The sequence below is a fragment of the Tenrec ecaudatus genome, chromosome 5 (assembly GCF_050624435.1).
Source record: "Tenrec ecaudatus isolate mTenEca1 chromosome 5, mTenEca1.hap1, whole genome shotgun sequence".
Taxonomy (NCBI): Eukaryota; Metazoa; Chordata; class Mammalia; order Afrosoricida; family Tenrecidae; genus Tenrec; species Tenrec ecaudatus.
Genome location: NC_134534.1, coordinates 157,283,503 through 157,299,969, shown reverse-complemented (window position 1 = coordinate 157,299,969; position 16,467 = coordinate 157,283,503). Strand labels below are relative to the sequence as shown.

Below are 16,467 nucleotides of genomic sequence, written 5' to 3'. Positions count from 1 at the left end.
TTCCCCAGCAGCACCTATAGTCTGCAGACCAACAACTACCAAGCATAAGCAGGAGACCAATATATGGCCGAACTCCATCCATAAGCCAACGTGCTGATAACAATTACCAAGATTACAAGGCCTCAGAGGGAAAGGAAGGCAAGAACAAATACCCCTCCCCACAAACACAGCACACTGATATGCAGGGAGATAGGAAAACACCCAACACGAAAGGCACAAGATGACAGCAATGAATCCACAGATCATGAGAATAACTCCAGATGTCAATGGTCTCCATTCATACATTAAAAGAAAAAGGCTAGCAGACTGGCTAGGAATAAAATAATCCATCAATCTGTTGCCTGCAAGAGACACATCTTAAGCTTGCAGAAAAAAAATAGACTAAGAATGAAAGGATGGCAGAAAATATACCAGGCAAACGGCAATGTAAAAAAAGCAGGGGCTGCATTCCTAATCTCCGACAAAATTGACCTCAAGTTTCAAACCATAAAAAGAGACAAGAAGGAGCACTCTATAATGCTCAAAGAATCCGTGAACCAAGATCAGTGAGCATAATAAATATACACGCACCTAACAAGAGACATGCGGATTTCGTCAAACTATTCGAAAGATGAAAAAAGAAATCACAGATTCAACAATCATAGTAGTGACTTTAATACCCACTATCAGAGAAAAACAGCTCACTGGAACGGAAGCTCAGCAAGGAGACTCCAGAGATAAACACTGCAATTAGGCAACTGCACCTGACAGACACATATAGAGCTTTCCATCCAAATGCAATTGACATTCTTTTTGAAGCATTTGTGGCTCATTTTTGAAAATAGACCACATGCTGGGACACAAGTCGAGCCTGAATAAATTCAAACACATAGAAATTACTCAGATGTCCTTCTCGGATTACGCGACATAAAGGTGGAGATTAATAAAAGGACAATCAGACAAACAAGGGCAAACAATTGGAGGAAGAATAACAATCTTCTGTCACATGAATGGGCACTGACCTAGATTAGAGAGGTGTTTAGGAAGTTTCTAGAAAATAATGAGAGCGAGAATACAAACTTATATCAAAACTTATAGGATACTGCGAAAGCAATGACCACAGGTAGCGTGATAGCAATGTGCATATATAAAAAAGGAAGAGAGACTTATGACTGAGACATAGTACCCTTCACAATATCCAAGAACAAAATTGAAATATCGAGGGATATATTTAACCAAAAAACCCAAAAGACTTATACAAGGAAAACTACAAGAAACCAAAAGCAACCTCCACACATGGAATAAAATCCCATGCTCATGGATTGGAAGACTCAATATAGTAAAGATGTAAAGATCTTACCCAATGTACTTTATTAATTTAACGCTATTCTGATTCAAATACCAACAACCTTCTTCAAAGAATTGGAAAAACTGATGACCAATTTCATATGGAGAAGGAAGAAGCCCCAAATTAGGAGAGAACTCCTTAAGAGGAAAGACGAAATCAGAGGGCTGACTTTAACACCTACTATACAGCCACAGTGGTCAAAACAGCATAGTACTGGTATAATGACAGATACTTAGACCAATGGAAAAGAACAGAAAATCCAGAAATAAAACTGTAAGCATATAGACAACTGATCTTTGACAAGGGCCCCAAAAGCATCAAGCGGGAGGCCAATGCTCTCTTCAACAAGTGGTGCTGGAAACTGGATATCCACATGCAGAAAAATGAAAAAAGATGTTTACCTCATCCCATGCACAAGAACAAACTCAAGATGGATCACAGACCTAAACCATCAGGACCATCAATGAAGGAATCAAGCCAAACAAGAAGCTTGGCTCAGGGAATCCATTCGCTAACTGCAATACTGAAAGGTACACACACAGGTGAACCTGAAATCAACAAGTGGGATTTACTAAGGATAAAACATCTGTGTGAGTCAAAAGACTTCCCCAAGAGGGTCACAAGGCAACACACAGACTGGGAGAGAATTTTTAGCAATGATACAGCAGACAGGGGGCTTATTACTAAAACCTACAATACCCATCTGGCCTGCAAAAAGAGGAAAACAGTTAACTCGCTGTGAGGAAATGGGTAAAAGAACTGGAAAGAAGTTTCACTAGGGAGGAGACCCGTATGACCAATAAGCATATAGGCAATTGTTCATTAGCGATCAGAGAAATGCAAATTAAACACAACCATGAGATACCATCTAACACTCTTGAGGTTACCCTAGGTCAGAAAATCAGAGAGCAACAAATGTTGGAAGGGAGGTGGTGAGATAAGAACCCTCCTCCACTGCTGGTGGTCCTGTAGACACATACAGCCTCTGTGGAAAGAGATCTAGTGATATTTAAAGAAAATGGAAATTGATCTACCTTATGACCCAGCTATCCCTCTACTGGGCATAAACCCAGTAGATGTAAGAAATAAAACACGACCAGTCTTCTAAGGTTCGATGTTTATTGCAGCGCAATTCACAATCACAAAGAGTTGGAAACAACCTACCCAGTGAGGACCCTGCAGAGTAAGAGGGTGTGCTGCCTACAGGCTTAGCGACTGCAAACTGGCAGTGTCCATGGCATTGGTATTCTTGTTCACAGATGAAAAGTTTGAGTGTGAGTAGAAGTTAATTCATCCAAGTACAAAATGAAAACAACTCCCCTCCACTGAGTTGGCTACACTCACAGCAGTTGTGAGCGCAGAGTAGAGCTGGCCCCTATTGGTTTCTAAGCCTCCAACTCTAAACGGGAGGAGAAAACCTCTCTCATTGCTTTAAAGCTGCCACCGAGCTTGCAATCAGCAGCCTAACTTATAACCCACCGTGCCACCAGGGCTCCGAACCTAGTAATCAACTTCCTCTTTTTCCTCCTGGACCACGTGGTTGTACAAATAAAAATTTGGACATTTAAAAGCACGTCTTTAAATCGGAAACATACTGGGGAGATTCAAAGTAATTTACATCATGATAAGCACTTGGTCTGCATTTGCTGACTGGGCAGTCTTGTGACACAGCTTGTCCATCCAATCCACAGATTCTTTTCTAACTGAGGCCTGGTGGAGGACGAGGGTGGGGATTTCTGGTTGTATCCAAAGGAGCTCTGAAGGAGCATCAATCATGGTGAAATGTCCAGCAGACTGCAGTCACCAGGTACTTTAGGGCCAGTCTCTGAGCAATTCTTTTGTCACATTTGATTTTAACAAAGCAAAAGTACATTTCTTACTGAAACACTCCAAGCACAAGTGTGCTGCTTGAAGGCAAGGTGTTTTACAGAGGCAAGTTACTTACTTTCCTGGTCTGTGAAATTGTCCAGCCTACAAAGCCACATTAGTGCAATCAGGAAATAAACTCTTTTCTTTTTAACCTATAGCACAATTTCGAATAACACCTACAGGCTGCTTCTCCTAAGGAGACTTTTATTCTAAATTTCAAAAAGCACCCTCATTTCAACTTGGGTCATCGGTATGTGTGATTTTCAAATCAACGAAGCAAGGTGAAATGCTTTTATGTGAATTACAAGGATATTTCCCAGATAAGGAGGACACCTACATGGATAAGGTTTTAAATTGTAATTTAAATGAAATTAAAATGTCCTGTGTGTTTGTGAAGACTGCTTTTTATATCGCTTCATGTGTCCCTAAGATGCAGGACCAGGGCTGCTGCGTGGCAGTCCTAAGAACATACGAGGCGATACGTCTCTCCTGAAAGCTGTCACACATGCACGCAAGCAAGCAAACGTGAAAAGCTGTCCACAAGGATTCCCTGGCAGCTTCTCCATTCTTCCTTTTCAAGTAGGCACCGTGGAAGCTTGAAGGCAAAATAAACAAAAACATTTTAAGCCTTCAAAGTTTCAACAAGGAACAGAACCCCACAGACGGACTAACCCCAAGGACCTGGTGGCAGTCTCAGGTCACTGAGCTGGCTGGACATTTTTTCCTCTCACAGCAGACAGGCCACACTTGAATGATTTCACTCACTGTTTGCAGTCGCAAGTAACGCTAATTGAGTCTGTGACACTGGGTTTGGGACGTGTGTTTACATCCATGGACTACTGGAGATGAGATTGTACTGGCTTCTGTGGTGAAACAGGTTGAAATAGCCTTACTTATTTCTGTAGCTTGCTTCCAGGGCGACAATGGTTTTACTGTGCATTTTCTTTGATTTAAAAAAATTAAGAGCAATGAAGACAATTTTTAAGGCGCTAACAACTACATACGCCATTTTGCCTATCAAATAAGAAGCACGCATACTATGTGGATGCAGTGCTAATAAAGCTGTTAAAGGGGAAAAAAAGAAAGAGTGGTAATTTCACAGCCCATTCTGAATTCCAAGCCAGGGCTAGTCCAACCCAGAGGTTCAAAGTGCGCTCTCTCTCTCTCTCTCTCTCTCTCTCTCTCTCAGGTCGGGCTGGCAAACGTGTGAAACGCTTTGGGAGCGACAATGTGCTATAACGGTACAAAAGCAGCCTCAGACAAAGCGAAGAAACCATATGGATGTGCTGTGCTCCAATGAAAGGCTAGCTAAACATGGGATAGAGAATTTGCCAATCCCTGGCTTACGGTTATATACTCTCTCTCTTTTTTTGGTTTTCCCTTTAAAAGCAAGAAAGTAAACATCAATGCCATCTAAAAAGATCTTTACATTTATCTCCAATCTACTGGTTGCTTGTGTGACCTCCCAAGATACCCTCTTCCTGGAGGCACTGTCTGGACTTGCTTCATGTCGTATTCTCAACATTAAAACTAAACGCATACAGCAAGCACTCCATAAACATCTGCTAAGTGAATAAGCAGGTCACAGGGAAGTAGAGCCGGGCCAGAAATCAGAGGGAGAAGGGGAAAACAAGAGAACAAAAGAGCTTATAGCACAATTTTTAATGGCAAACTAACCCAGAGCAAGGGGCAGTTCATAGCTATGGTTCCTGTTATTAAAGTGAAAGTGGAATCAATGAATGCTTATGGAAAACAACAGGAATGCATAGAGGCCCGGGAGGAGAAGGGGGCAGGAGATGCATAGTCGATCACGCCCCAGGAAGTTTTAAGGATATCAATGAGGGAGGTTCAAAGTGTGCATGGAAAAATGAAATGATCATGGAATTGTTCCACAAATATTCAGAAATTGCCTTGTTTTTTTTTTTAAATTAAATATTCTTTGAAAGAAGGCGGTGTCCACCGTCACTTCCTGAGTTTGAGCACGGTTAAGGAAACACTGCGGAGGGCACAGGGTCAGGGGGGCTGGTTTGGAACATAGGGTCTAGCTTCCTATCAGACTCTTGTTCATCTACAGGCCTCCAAGCCCACCTTTAGAAGAATGCAAATCCCTCATGAGGGCTAATCCAGGATTGCACCCATCCCAGGCAGCTTTGTACCTCCTGACAGGGCCGCAGGAAGTGGGAAACTAGGCCAAACATACGGGAAAGGAGGAGTGGTATCCACCCCCGTGAAGGAGGTGGTGGGCAGCAGCAGCAGCACACATCAGCGGCAAGATGGCAGACTGAGCCGTTCCTCTGTGGGGGGCCGTATGGAGAGCCTCAAGAGACAACTCACTGAGGGCCTGCTTGCTGTGCGGGGGAAGTTCACCAGGCAACCCCTGACTGTGCTCAGTTGATGGCCACTGAACTCAGTGCCACGACCCTGGATGAACAGACTAATGGACTTTAGGTGGCTGTAATGTGCTCACGGTTTGCGGGCAGAGAATGACTTCAAAGAACACACTACTTATACTATTTCTAGTTAAGACAATCGAGTAATACAATCTATATTCTGAAACAACACAGGCAAGAAAGCTCGCCCAATTCATAACTTGACAATCATTCCCCAAGCGCTCACTGGACACAGGGTGATGTCTAATATTTTACTCCATTTACAGGGGAAATGGGAGCCTTGTCATTCAGTTCGCAGTAAACACCAGATGATAAACTGTTTCCTGGGATGAGGTTATACCTGTTGGACCCACAACAATTTAAATAGAACTCACAGTATTTTCTCCCTCCCATGGACATTTTAAATCTAAGAAGACTGCAATTGTACTGTTTCTGGGTACTGTCGCTCCCTGAGGTGCTAATGATCGGGAGCACACAGAAATAACACCAGCTGTGACCCAGGTGGCCGTGCCCTGGCAGGCGTGGGTGCAACTCTGTAGTAGCTAACCATGGCTCCGGCTCCACTGGTGACAGGGCCGGAAGAGAGAGTGGCTGATGTTGCTGGCATCATCAAAGCATATGAAGGACAAACTGTTTGTGAAGGGCAAACAAGGTGAATCAATATAATTTCTGAGGATGACAAGATGCTTGCTCTTATGCATGTTTAGAAAATAAACAAAGTCTCAAATTTCAAGGAATTTAGAGATAGAAAACAGATCAGCCGCTAGTGTGGTCTCTTCATACTAGAAAAGAGGCAAATGAGACCCCGGGAAGTGTAGTGCCTTGCTCAGGGACATACTTCTTCTAAGTACAGAAACTCAGTTCAGGATTAGACAATGACATTTTCCTTCTCACTGCCATGAACTTTTCCTGTTTTTTTTTTTGCTTAAAATCTATGGTCTTTAATGACTGCAGGGCCGTGCATTATTTAATGTGGCTTTTCGGGCTGTTTTCTAATTCCTACCAAGTGGGTCTGGTAAGAAGGTGGGGATCAGATTGGCCTCTGATCAGGATTTCCTTGGAGGGTCATCTTGGTGTGAACCTCCTGGATCCAGAGGACAGCTATTGCCATCAGAGGAGCGGCTACAGAATCAGGAGGCAGAACAAGGAACAGAGTCATGGAGGTCCCAACGCAAGGAGCGAGTAAAGCTGAGTGGTTTGTGCAGGAGGATGGCTCACTGGACTGGGGAGGCTGACCTTGCTGACCATGGAGGAGCTGATTGCCTCTGGGCTGAGGCTTACTGGAGTGCCTTGGGGCACTGAGTAATTCAGGGAGCTGGGTTTGCTGAGCCCTGGATGCCTATGGGTTGAGGCTTCCAGTAGAGTGGTCTAAGCCTTTGGACATTTATTAGTAGAACTGAAATCCTGTAACATGTCCTGGTACACAAATACCCTGAGCATTTCTCACTGCCATGACAACTTGTTAACTTAATATACTCGTTAATCATTAATTTTCTCTACGTTTCTATGTGGCCATCACAGTGGGTATTGGAAACCAATAGAGATAAAATAAAACTCTCACTGCCACCGAGTCCTTGCTGACTCACAGCGACTCTCCACAGGGGAGTAGAAAGCCCAGTCTTTCTACTGAGGAGCTGCTGGTGGTTTCAAACTGCCGAACATGTGGATGGCAGCCCGGCGCGTAACCACTATACCACTAGGGCTCGCCAGAGGTAAAATAGAGAATATTAAGACATTACAATGAGAGTTCAATTTCAGGAGGAGTAGTTAAGTTTGAACAATCTGTTTGCGAGTTTGCCAATAAGGTTACCCGGGCACAAAGTTAACTAAAGTGACATCATTTATTTGTCTGGTTGGTAACTACCGTATAGACTTGAGTACCAGCCGACTTCTTCCGTACATTTTTTATGCAGGTTTTGTGGTAAAATTAGATGCCTCGGCTGATATCCTTGTTGGCTTATACTCGAGTATATACGGTAAGTGCCATCTACTCAATTCTGGCTCATGGAGACCCCACGTGTGTGTCAGAATAGAATCTTCACAAGGTTTCTAATGGCTGACTGGGGGTGAGTAGATTTTCAGGCCTTTCTAAGGGAACCTCTGTTGGACCTGAACCACCAACATTTTTAGTTAACAGCGGGGACACTGACGGCAGGAAGTGGATTCCAACTGAAAGCATTCCTGCATGTGACACGAGGAGAACTGCTCCTGGGGTTTTCTGAGACTGGCTATCTTTCCAGAAGTAGACGGCCTCCACTTTTTTGTGTGGAGGAGCTAGAGGGTTTGAACCTCTCGCCTTGAAGTTAGCAACCTCATCCTTAACACACGTGTCCCCAGGCACAGCACTACTTAGAATGCATGATCGTGTAGACACATGGGATACTTCACCTTGAACCTTTTTACTTTTGATGACAATCTCACAACATCCAAGACCTAAGGGGGGAAAAATCCCTACCACCTCCAGCTGGAGCTTACACTGGCAACTCAAATGGTAATCAAGATCGAAAACATAGTAAGCACTGAAGTGGCACAACAAAGGACCTGGTCCTGAGTGTTTCCGGAGGTTATTTGGGAGACGACTGAGGAAGGGTAGAGTGTCTCTGAGAGTCACAGACTCGGAAAGTAAGGAAGATGGGCGAGGGGCAGGTAAGGCTCTGGTTCCATGAAGCCAACTGTATTCAAAACCAAGGAGAGGTGACGACACCCTGCTGATTTTCTCTTAAGCCAATTAATTTCCTGTGATAGAGATCTGCAATAAATGTAATTACATCTTATTAGTGAGGACCTTGATCAAAGACTACCATTTCAAACTCCTATAAGACACGGAGCCTGGAACTTTATTTAATCCACATGCTTATTACTTAAAAGAGTGTTATGTCTTCACTGAAATTCTGAAATCACCCTTCCCAATTAATTTATGATTTGATTAACTCAAAGTTGTCCATGTGTATAGAGCAGGCTCGCCCCTTTAGAAAGTTACTGCGGTGAAATCCACCTCACTTAAAATTACCCATTGTCAAGTGAGCAATTCCACAGCACTGTGTACACACAGGTTGTGTAGTCAACACCTCTATCAAGTTCCAAAATGCACTAGGTTACTAGCTGCAAGGTCAGCAGTTTGAAACCACCATCTTCCACTGGAGAAAGCTGGGGCTTTCTATTACCGGAAAGAGTAACAGTCTCAGAAACCCACAGGGGGCTTCTACCTTGGAACAGATGCCATGGCAGTGGGTTCATTTGGTTTTTGGTTTTGAACCCATTAGCAGTTCTCTCACCAAGTCCTCCACACATACATCCCCATGTTGCCTTCATCGTCTATTGGTTTGACGGATGGTAGCTTTGTACCTGAGCCTCGCCCATCCCTCTCACGGGCCAGGATGCTCTTTCCTCTGCAGAGTGCACACAGCACACTCAGAAAACAGGAGAGGCTTCATTTGCCTCTCCAACTACAATGTTCATCTTGGCCAGTCTTTCTATTTTGCTGCCAAGGAATCTTGGTGGTGTCATGGACCAAGCATTGAACTGTCACACGAAAGGTCACCCGTTTGAACCCACCGGCTGCTCTACAGACGATGAGGCAGTCTGCTTCTGTAAATGCCCAGTCTCGGAAACCCTGTGGGGCAGTTCCACTCTGTGCTGCAGGGCTACTGTGAGCCTAATCAACATGACGGCAGTCGGCGGGCGGGTTGTTCTCTGTCCTAACCCACACTCTAATCACAGTGAGTATATTTGGTCCAGTCAATATGAGAAAAATCTAATTATTCGCATACCTGAACAAGGTGACCTCAGACCTAAAGGATCACCGTGTTGAATTAAACGAAGATTTTCATTTTTGCTTTTCTAAAGGAGGTCACTTTTCTGATCAAATTGTACTGCATGAAAAACACTGAATGCAAAATCGGGATTTCTAACTTGGCTAAAGACTTACGAGGTCCCTGTTACGACCGTTTCTAAGTCTATGCTGCTTTGACAGACAAGCACACTCGCTGCACACTCGGCAGATCTGATCAGAAACAAGCAGTGGACACTTGATTCCAAATACACTGCTCCAGGCCTGGCTTTGTTCCACTCGGTCAGAAGAGCTGCTCACAAAATAAGATGCTGGGGCTCTGTTTCCATTTGTGGAAGGTGTTCTCCCAAGATAGATTTATGATATTTTGTAGAACTACCATCTATTTTACCTGGGGTTTCTGCCATAAGATTTGATCATGAAATTCCACTAAAATGATAAATTAATCTCTTGATCAAGGAAACAAGTAAAGATTATATAATAATCTTAACTCACTGCATTGGAATCAGACGAGAATCATATCAATCTCTCCCTGGAGCTTTTCAAGGCTGTCAATTTTTCCAGGAGCAGAAAGTATCATGATCCTCCCAAGGAACCACCGGTGGATTTGAACCACTGAACTTGTGGTATGCAGCCTGCTGCATAAAGCACTATGCCATCAGGACTTCGAAACTATTATAAAATGGTAACAGTCAATCTCTTCTGAGCACTTACCCTATGCTGAGAAAACTTTAAATCTTGGGGAAAATGAGTCATGCTACAAGTTGCAATTATCTAGACAGGTACAAATATTTCTTTCTTAAATGAGGATAGAAGGTGCCGTCATGGCACAATGGTTAAGCTTGGCAGTCTGAGTCTACCTAGCTGCTGCGAGGAAGAAAGGGCTGGTGATCTGCTGCTAGAAAGATAACAGCCTAGAAATACTAACAGGCAGGTGTGCTCTGTCACCTGGAGTCACTAGGGGTCTAAAAATAACTTGTCGGCACCAAACAGCAGTAGTGTGGTTAACCAGGAGCTGAATGAACAGTTGACATTTCGGCTGCAAATAAAAATGGATGGTGATGATGATGATGATGATGATGATGATGATGATGATGATGATGATGAACTCGGCCTCCCTGGTTCCTACTTTTGAGCTTGCTGACTGTGCTGAACACGTCTGATCTTCTCCCGCGGGCACAGTAGTGGTTTCTATCTCTTAAACCACTTCCTTCCCCAAACCCTACCCCTCTGATGTAGGCTATGACTTATGCCCAGAGCCACGGTGACTTACGCTTATGCATAGCTGAGGCGTCCTAGGAAAACGATCAGTCCATGCTGAGGGGAAATCGCTAAGCACAGACCGGGGATCCCTTTGATGAGCTAGCCAGCTACGCAAAAGCTCAGGAAAATCAGGGCTTTAAAAAGTGTGGTATGTGCAGTGTTCCAGGGGGCAGAAATGAGGTTGATATCAAAACTGCATGTCAAAGAGCACACCTTCCCCTATAGCACGTGACCCTCAGTCAACATCTATTCTATACCTCCCCGAATGAATCCCGAGACCGATACAAGCAAAGGAAAAGCTGAGTCCCTCGAGAAAGGGCAAGATGTGGCTAGATAGATTTTCACTTCCTCTGGAATTTCAATGGAGGTGCAGAGACTGGCATGTCTAACTAACGATTCTAACCTCCTCGGTAGAATCCACTAAGCATCTCAAGGAAAAACCCTTCCTGGGAAGGCTATCGATCCTGTTTTAATCCTCACACTAAAAATGAACTATGGGGATGCTCTCCAAGTCTGACTACGCGGCTTAATTACGACTGCTTTTGAGGTTGTGTGCTTTAATTAATGCCACCAGGTACCTTCGGATGGCCACCGTGAGAGCCTCTGGTGAGCTGGCACAAGGACAAATGACCTCCTGCCGTAAGCCTTTACTCTGGAAGACGTTGAGAAATGCATCACAAGAAGAAATAGACCCTAAAGTGAAAAAGTCAGACATGGAAAACTAATTAAACAGATGAAGCAATTCAATTTCTTAAAAAAAAACAAACAGTAATATAAAATAATTTTAAACTCAGAAGCTATCAGTTATAAAGGCATGCTATTAGTTGCTGCCAGGCAACTTCATTTAAATATAATTTATCACTTATGTCACCTTGAAATGTACATCATTTAATGTCAGTTATCCCTTACATTATCATGGCAAGTGACTGCATTCTCCAACTCGCAGGAAAACTAAGTAATTAAAAAATATATATAACTTTTAAACCTAAAATAATGTTGTGGATTGATCAACTTCATTTTAATACTTTTTCCTAAGGTTTGTTCTATCATTTACACTGGGCATGGTCCAAGAGATAGGCAAACCTAAAGTAGATGGAGTAGACTATTCTCTTTGTCAGCTTGACCGAGGTGGGTCAAGCAATCTTCCCAACTAGTTCCAAAAGCAAGTGCACGTTCTTTGTGTAAGGCTGTAACTACAATGTTATACTGAAAATAGCTCATGATTTATGGAGTTATTTTATAACTGGAAGAGCCATCTTTAAATTGATTCTTCCATCAAAATACTGATTTATCTATTTGCAAGTCAGCTTTTGCACATCAGGCTTTTGGAAAGTATAAGCTGCTTTGCTATGCAAATAGCAACGTTGCACAATTTGCAAATGCGGTCAGAAACAAAGGCTCTGTGTTCGATTTAAAACATGCTGCTTTAGGCTTGGCTTGCCTTTTACTCTTGGTGAGAAGTGTTTTTCACAAAACAATCTAGCAGGGTTGTCGGTGCAATTTATGGAAAGATTTCTCAAGGAGCAATGACAGTATTCTATCTTGGTGGTTTGCTCTGAGATTTGATAGCAAAGTCCTATTAAAAAGGACAGATTTATTTCATGATCGAGTAAACTAGTAAAGTTGATACCTCCTAAGTATTTACTTCATCCCAAGGAAACTGCATTACTTAATTATTTAATTCTCATAAACCCACAGTTTGGGTATCATCTCACTGCTTAGGAAACAGAGGATTAAAATAAATAACTTTCTCTACAGAATCAGGAAGTAGAAGCACCAGCACTTAACCTCAAGGCTGTGTATCTCCAAACTTCAAGTTTGCAACAATTATGTGCTTAACGGTGCGCCCCCAGGCTATGGAACACTGTTTGCTCATTATTGTAAGAACTCAGTTCTAAACTAGGTAAAAACTACAACAAAAATTTTTTTCTAAAGCACAAAGAAGGAAACAGAACTTAGAAAATGCCTGCTTAAATAAATTTAAAAAAACACACCAAAAAAACCATATTTGTGAAGTGAGGTGGCACTTTGTGTGTCTCTCAAGTTAATGCCATCAACCAGAAGCACCACTTACAGGGATTTGCACCATCGGCCACTATTAGCATCCGGAGCGAGGAGAGATTGATATCTCGCTGATCTCTGTGTGCGACTAGGGCCCAGTGCATGTCCCTGGATTTGACACAGGCCACTTTCGCTAAGAAGAAAAGCAAAGAGAAGTTAATGCGTGCCCCTGTCAGATTTGGAATAAGAGAATGAATGACTGGCCAGGGAACAAGGATAATAAGAATGATACTCGTAACTCCAGCTGTACATGATGCACAGATATCGCTGCAAAGGAACCAAGAGGAGCAGTCCCCCACCCCACATGTGAGCGCCTCACCTTTGTACTGGCAGACCTTCTGGATCCAGGACAGGGGGTTCACCTTCATTAAAGAGTACGGGATGCTGATTACATGCATCATGTTCATAACACTCTGAAAGAAAACACACACACCACACACACAGCTGTCAACGAGGCACCTAAAAAACAAAACAAAAACAAGCCCACTGCCATTGAGTCGATCCCGACTCTGATAGATGGAGTAGAATTGCTCCTTAGAATTTCTGACACTACACTCTCATCTATCTCCCAAAGAGCAACTCCTGTGTTTGAACCATGGACCTTGAGGCTAGCAGCCCCACACTTATTCCCAGGGATCCTAGATGTCAGCATGTTGCCTGAAATCGCGCAGAGAACAGGAAGAGCCTACCTCCCTACAATGTGGGCAATTCATCTAGCCGCCGCTCAGTAGGCAGAAGAAAATGCACACGTGAGATTTCAACCTAGTGCTTCATTCCGGTAAGAAACACCTCAGGGGGCTGAGTTGCTATCAAGTCAGATCCTTCTGCACAACACAAAGAAACGCTGCCCAGTCCCGGGCCATCTCCACGATCGCGGGGTCGGCGGAGTCTGCTCTTGTGTGCATTGCATCACTCCACCTCCCTGAGGGCTTTCCTCATTTCCCCTCATCCTCCCTCTACTTTATCAAGTATGATGTCATGCAGGGGGCTTATGACACTCCCAAGTGCTCTGCGGGTGAGAGGACTTGCTGGTCCTTAGGAGGTTCAGCCCTCTCAGCACGTGAGTCCTGGCGTACTCCTTTGCAAGCACGTGAGCGGGAAAGCGACTCACTGCTGAGGTTACCTAGTCCTCCCGGCTTCTGCCTTCTTAAAACTGTTCCCAGTGGAACAGAAGTATTTAAGTCCAAATCCTGCTTAAAAATAAAATCTTTTGCTGAATGAATCACGACGGACTTTTTTTCAATAGCCGTTCACATATTTGAGATGTAACTGGCTCCGGCACAATATGCTAAACACTTATTTCATCTAATGCACTATTACGCTGAGGATCTCAAGTAGGAGAAAGTTTGTCTCCACCACTTGGCTGGTTAGCTTCGCTAACGCAGATCAGGATTTACTAGGTTCCCTTTTTTTAAAACTCCATACACGGACATCCAGTTTATAGTGAAGGACAGAACAGGACTAACACATCTCGTTTCAGAGGCTGGGAATCTGATAGGCACAGGGAGTCTCGCTTTTGTCTTTCTCTCAGGAGCAGCTGGTGGGTGCAAATCACCAACCTTCTGCTTAGCAGCCCACCGTTAAGCCCACTGCCCCATGAGGGCTCTCCTCTCTGTACCATGAATGAGCAAATATTTAAATGGCCACTGCCTGCTGGATGTTTACACTCGTACTTAAGCATAATTCACACTGCACTAGTAGAGCTGAGTGAAGTTACCGGGACCATAACATAGTAAATATTAGACAAAATCATTTCTATTTGGCTTTGAGTATTCGTATTACCATATAACACTGAGAGTAGTGCTAGAACGAGGGGGCGATGATTCAACTCAAGAAGCTCTACATCAAAATGAAAAGAAGATGCCTACCTTTCTAGGAAGAAGGTCGGCCAGCTGTCCAGAAGGCACTGACAACTTCCCCACATGCCCCTACCGTTGACCCCCACCCTATTCCAAGGTGCGGTCAGGTAAGAGCGTCTTTCAGACTGATGTCATAGAAGTCTATGAACTGCTCTCCAGAGTAGAAGGTTTCCCTTGCTTGGGAAAATTGTAGAAGTCCCTAACTAGTGCAAACAATTAACATGCTCAGCTGCTAGCTAAAAAGTTAGCGGTTCAAGTCCATCCAGCGGCATCTCAGGAGAAGAGCCCGGCAATAGCTCTGAGAACCCCGTGGAACAAGCTCTCCTGGGACACATGTGGGCTGCCTACATCAGAACGACTCAACTGACCGGGTTGGAAGGTTGGCGAGGCACTCATGAACAGCCAAGAGCCGCAGGCCGTTAACTCAGAGCAGCACAAGCAAACAAGGTGACCACAGTCACACCCGAGCTAACGAAGCAGAAGAGGTGATGATGCTGCAAACGTTTTGATCGACAGCGATAACGCTGAAACCAAAGACTTGATCTGTCTCCTATCATGATAGTAACTACTGTGAGCAATGACCGTCAGTGTCTGTTACTGAGGACATGATCACTGCAACAAAATCAACATGTAGGCGTGCTAGGTGCTCATTCAACCTCACATCGCACAGTTCTCACAGCAATCAGTTGGAGTATCACGGGTGCTATCTTTCTTATTTACAGGCAGGAAAACCAAAGTTCAAAGATATGAAGGTTTTTGATTCATCAATTAATCAGCCAACAAAAGTGTGTTTTGCAAACCACTGTTTGTTTTCAAAGCCTGGGCACTATGCAACTTGCCTAATGTCGCAGAGCTATAAATGTGCTTCCCAACACACAACCACGCCATATCTAATAATACTGAAAGAAGGGAAAGGACTAAATCTATTACCAGCAAGAAGCAAGCTGGTGCGGGTTTTGGCATCTCAAACATTAGGAGGTAAACATTCTGCCTGGACCTGCCGACTCATACAGATTCTAGCTTATCTAGAAAGAGCCAGTCCCACTTGCTGAACTTACGTTCCCATCACTTATTTAAAAAGAAGAGGGTTAACATCTACTGATTTAGAGAAGATGCACAATTTTAGCATGAGATCATTAAAAAGAAAAATGGCAAGTGAAAATGACCACAGATAAATAGACCTGGGGAGACTCAGAGAAGTTATATGTGACACATGCTTTTAAAAAATGCTAAGGTAATCTTGATGACAGAAGAGGGCTATTTCTTAAGTAAAAACTTCTATATCCTGGAACTGTCATGACTTACCAGGTGGCATGAGCAAGCGGTCAACTGCTCTGCAATGCAGGCTGACTTTCCACCACCAAGGGAATGTTGTCAGTTCCCCCTATAGCGGAAGAAGACTGCATATTCCCCAACTATTTGTAAGCCGTGACTTAGAGCAAACAAAAAACCCAAGGAGATCCCCGCCCAATCAGATCTGTGAGACAGTGAGCAAAAGACAACCAATTACTATAAAACTGTAAATGCCAAGGTCGGGAAGGAAGATACTGAACTCTATATGAACCTTTAAAAGCCCACTCTGAGGACTCTGGTGGGCCGTAGGCTTTAGCATTTAGCTGTCAGGGTCGGCAGTTTGAATCCACCCAGGGGTTCAGTGGGTAAGAGGTGTGGCCTTCTGCTTCTAGAATGATTCCATCTATGGAACCCTTATGGGGCAGCTCTACTCCGTCAGAAGCGGTCACTCTGTGGGGAAAACCACTCGATGGTACCTGACATAATAACAGCAGTGAGAATGCAGCAGAAACCTCAACGCCTGCATTTAACGATTCAAACAAACAGCTGCTGGAGCCAACCAGGCTGCTAGTGTGAGCTGTATTAACTGAGCCTTCTAAACAAGAAAGCTATTTT

At 43.8% G+C, this 16,467-nt stretch overlaps 1 protein-coding gene across 4 annotated transcripts in view; it reads right to left on the bottom strand.

Annotated features, from left to right (window-relative positions):
* The window catches only part of DIP2C (disco interacting protein 2 homolog C), a 521,839-nt gene that overhangs the window by 142,042 nt on the left and 363,330 nt on the right, over positions 1–16,467 (bottom strand). For all 4 annotated transcript variants that reach the window (XM_075550143.1, XM_075550144.1, XM_075550145.1 and 1 more), the window contains 3 exons: positions 13,020–13,113; positions 12,714–12,833; positions 11,218–11,332 (listed from right to left, as the gene is read on the bottom strand). In XM_075550143.1, the coding sequence (XP_075406258.1) occupies positions 11,218–11,332; positions 12,714–12,833; positions 13,020–13,113 (329 nt within the window). The remainder of the gene's footprint in view (positions 1–11,217; positions 11,333–12,713; positions 12,834–13,019; positions 13,114–16,467) is intronic.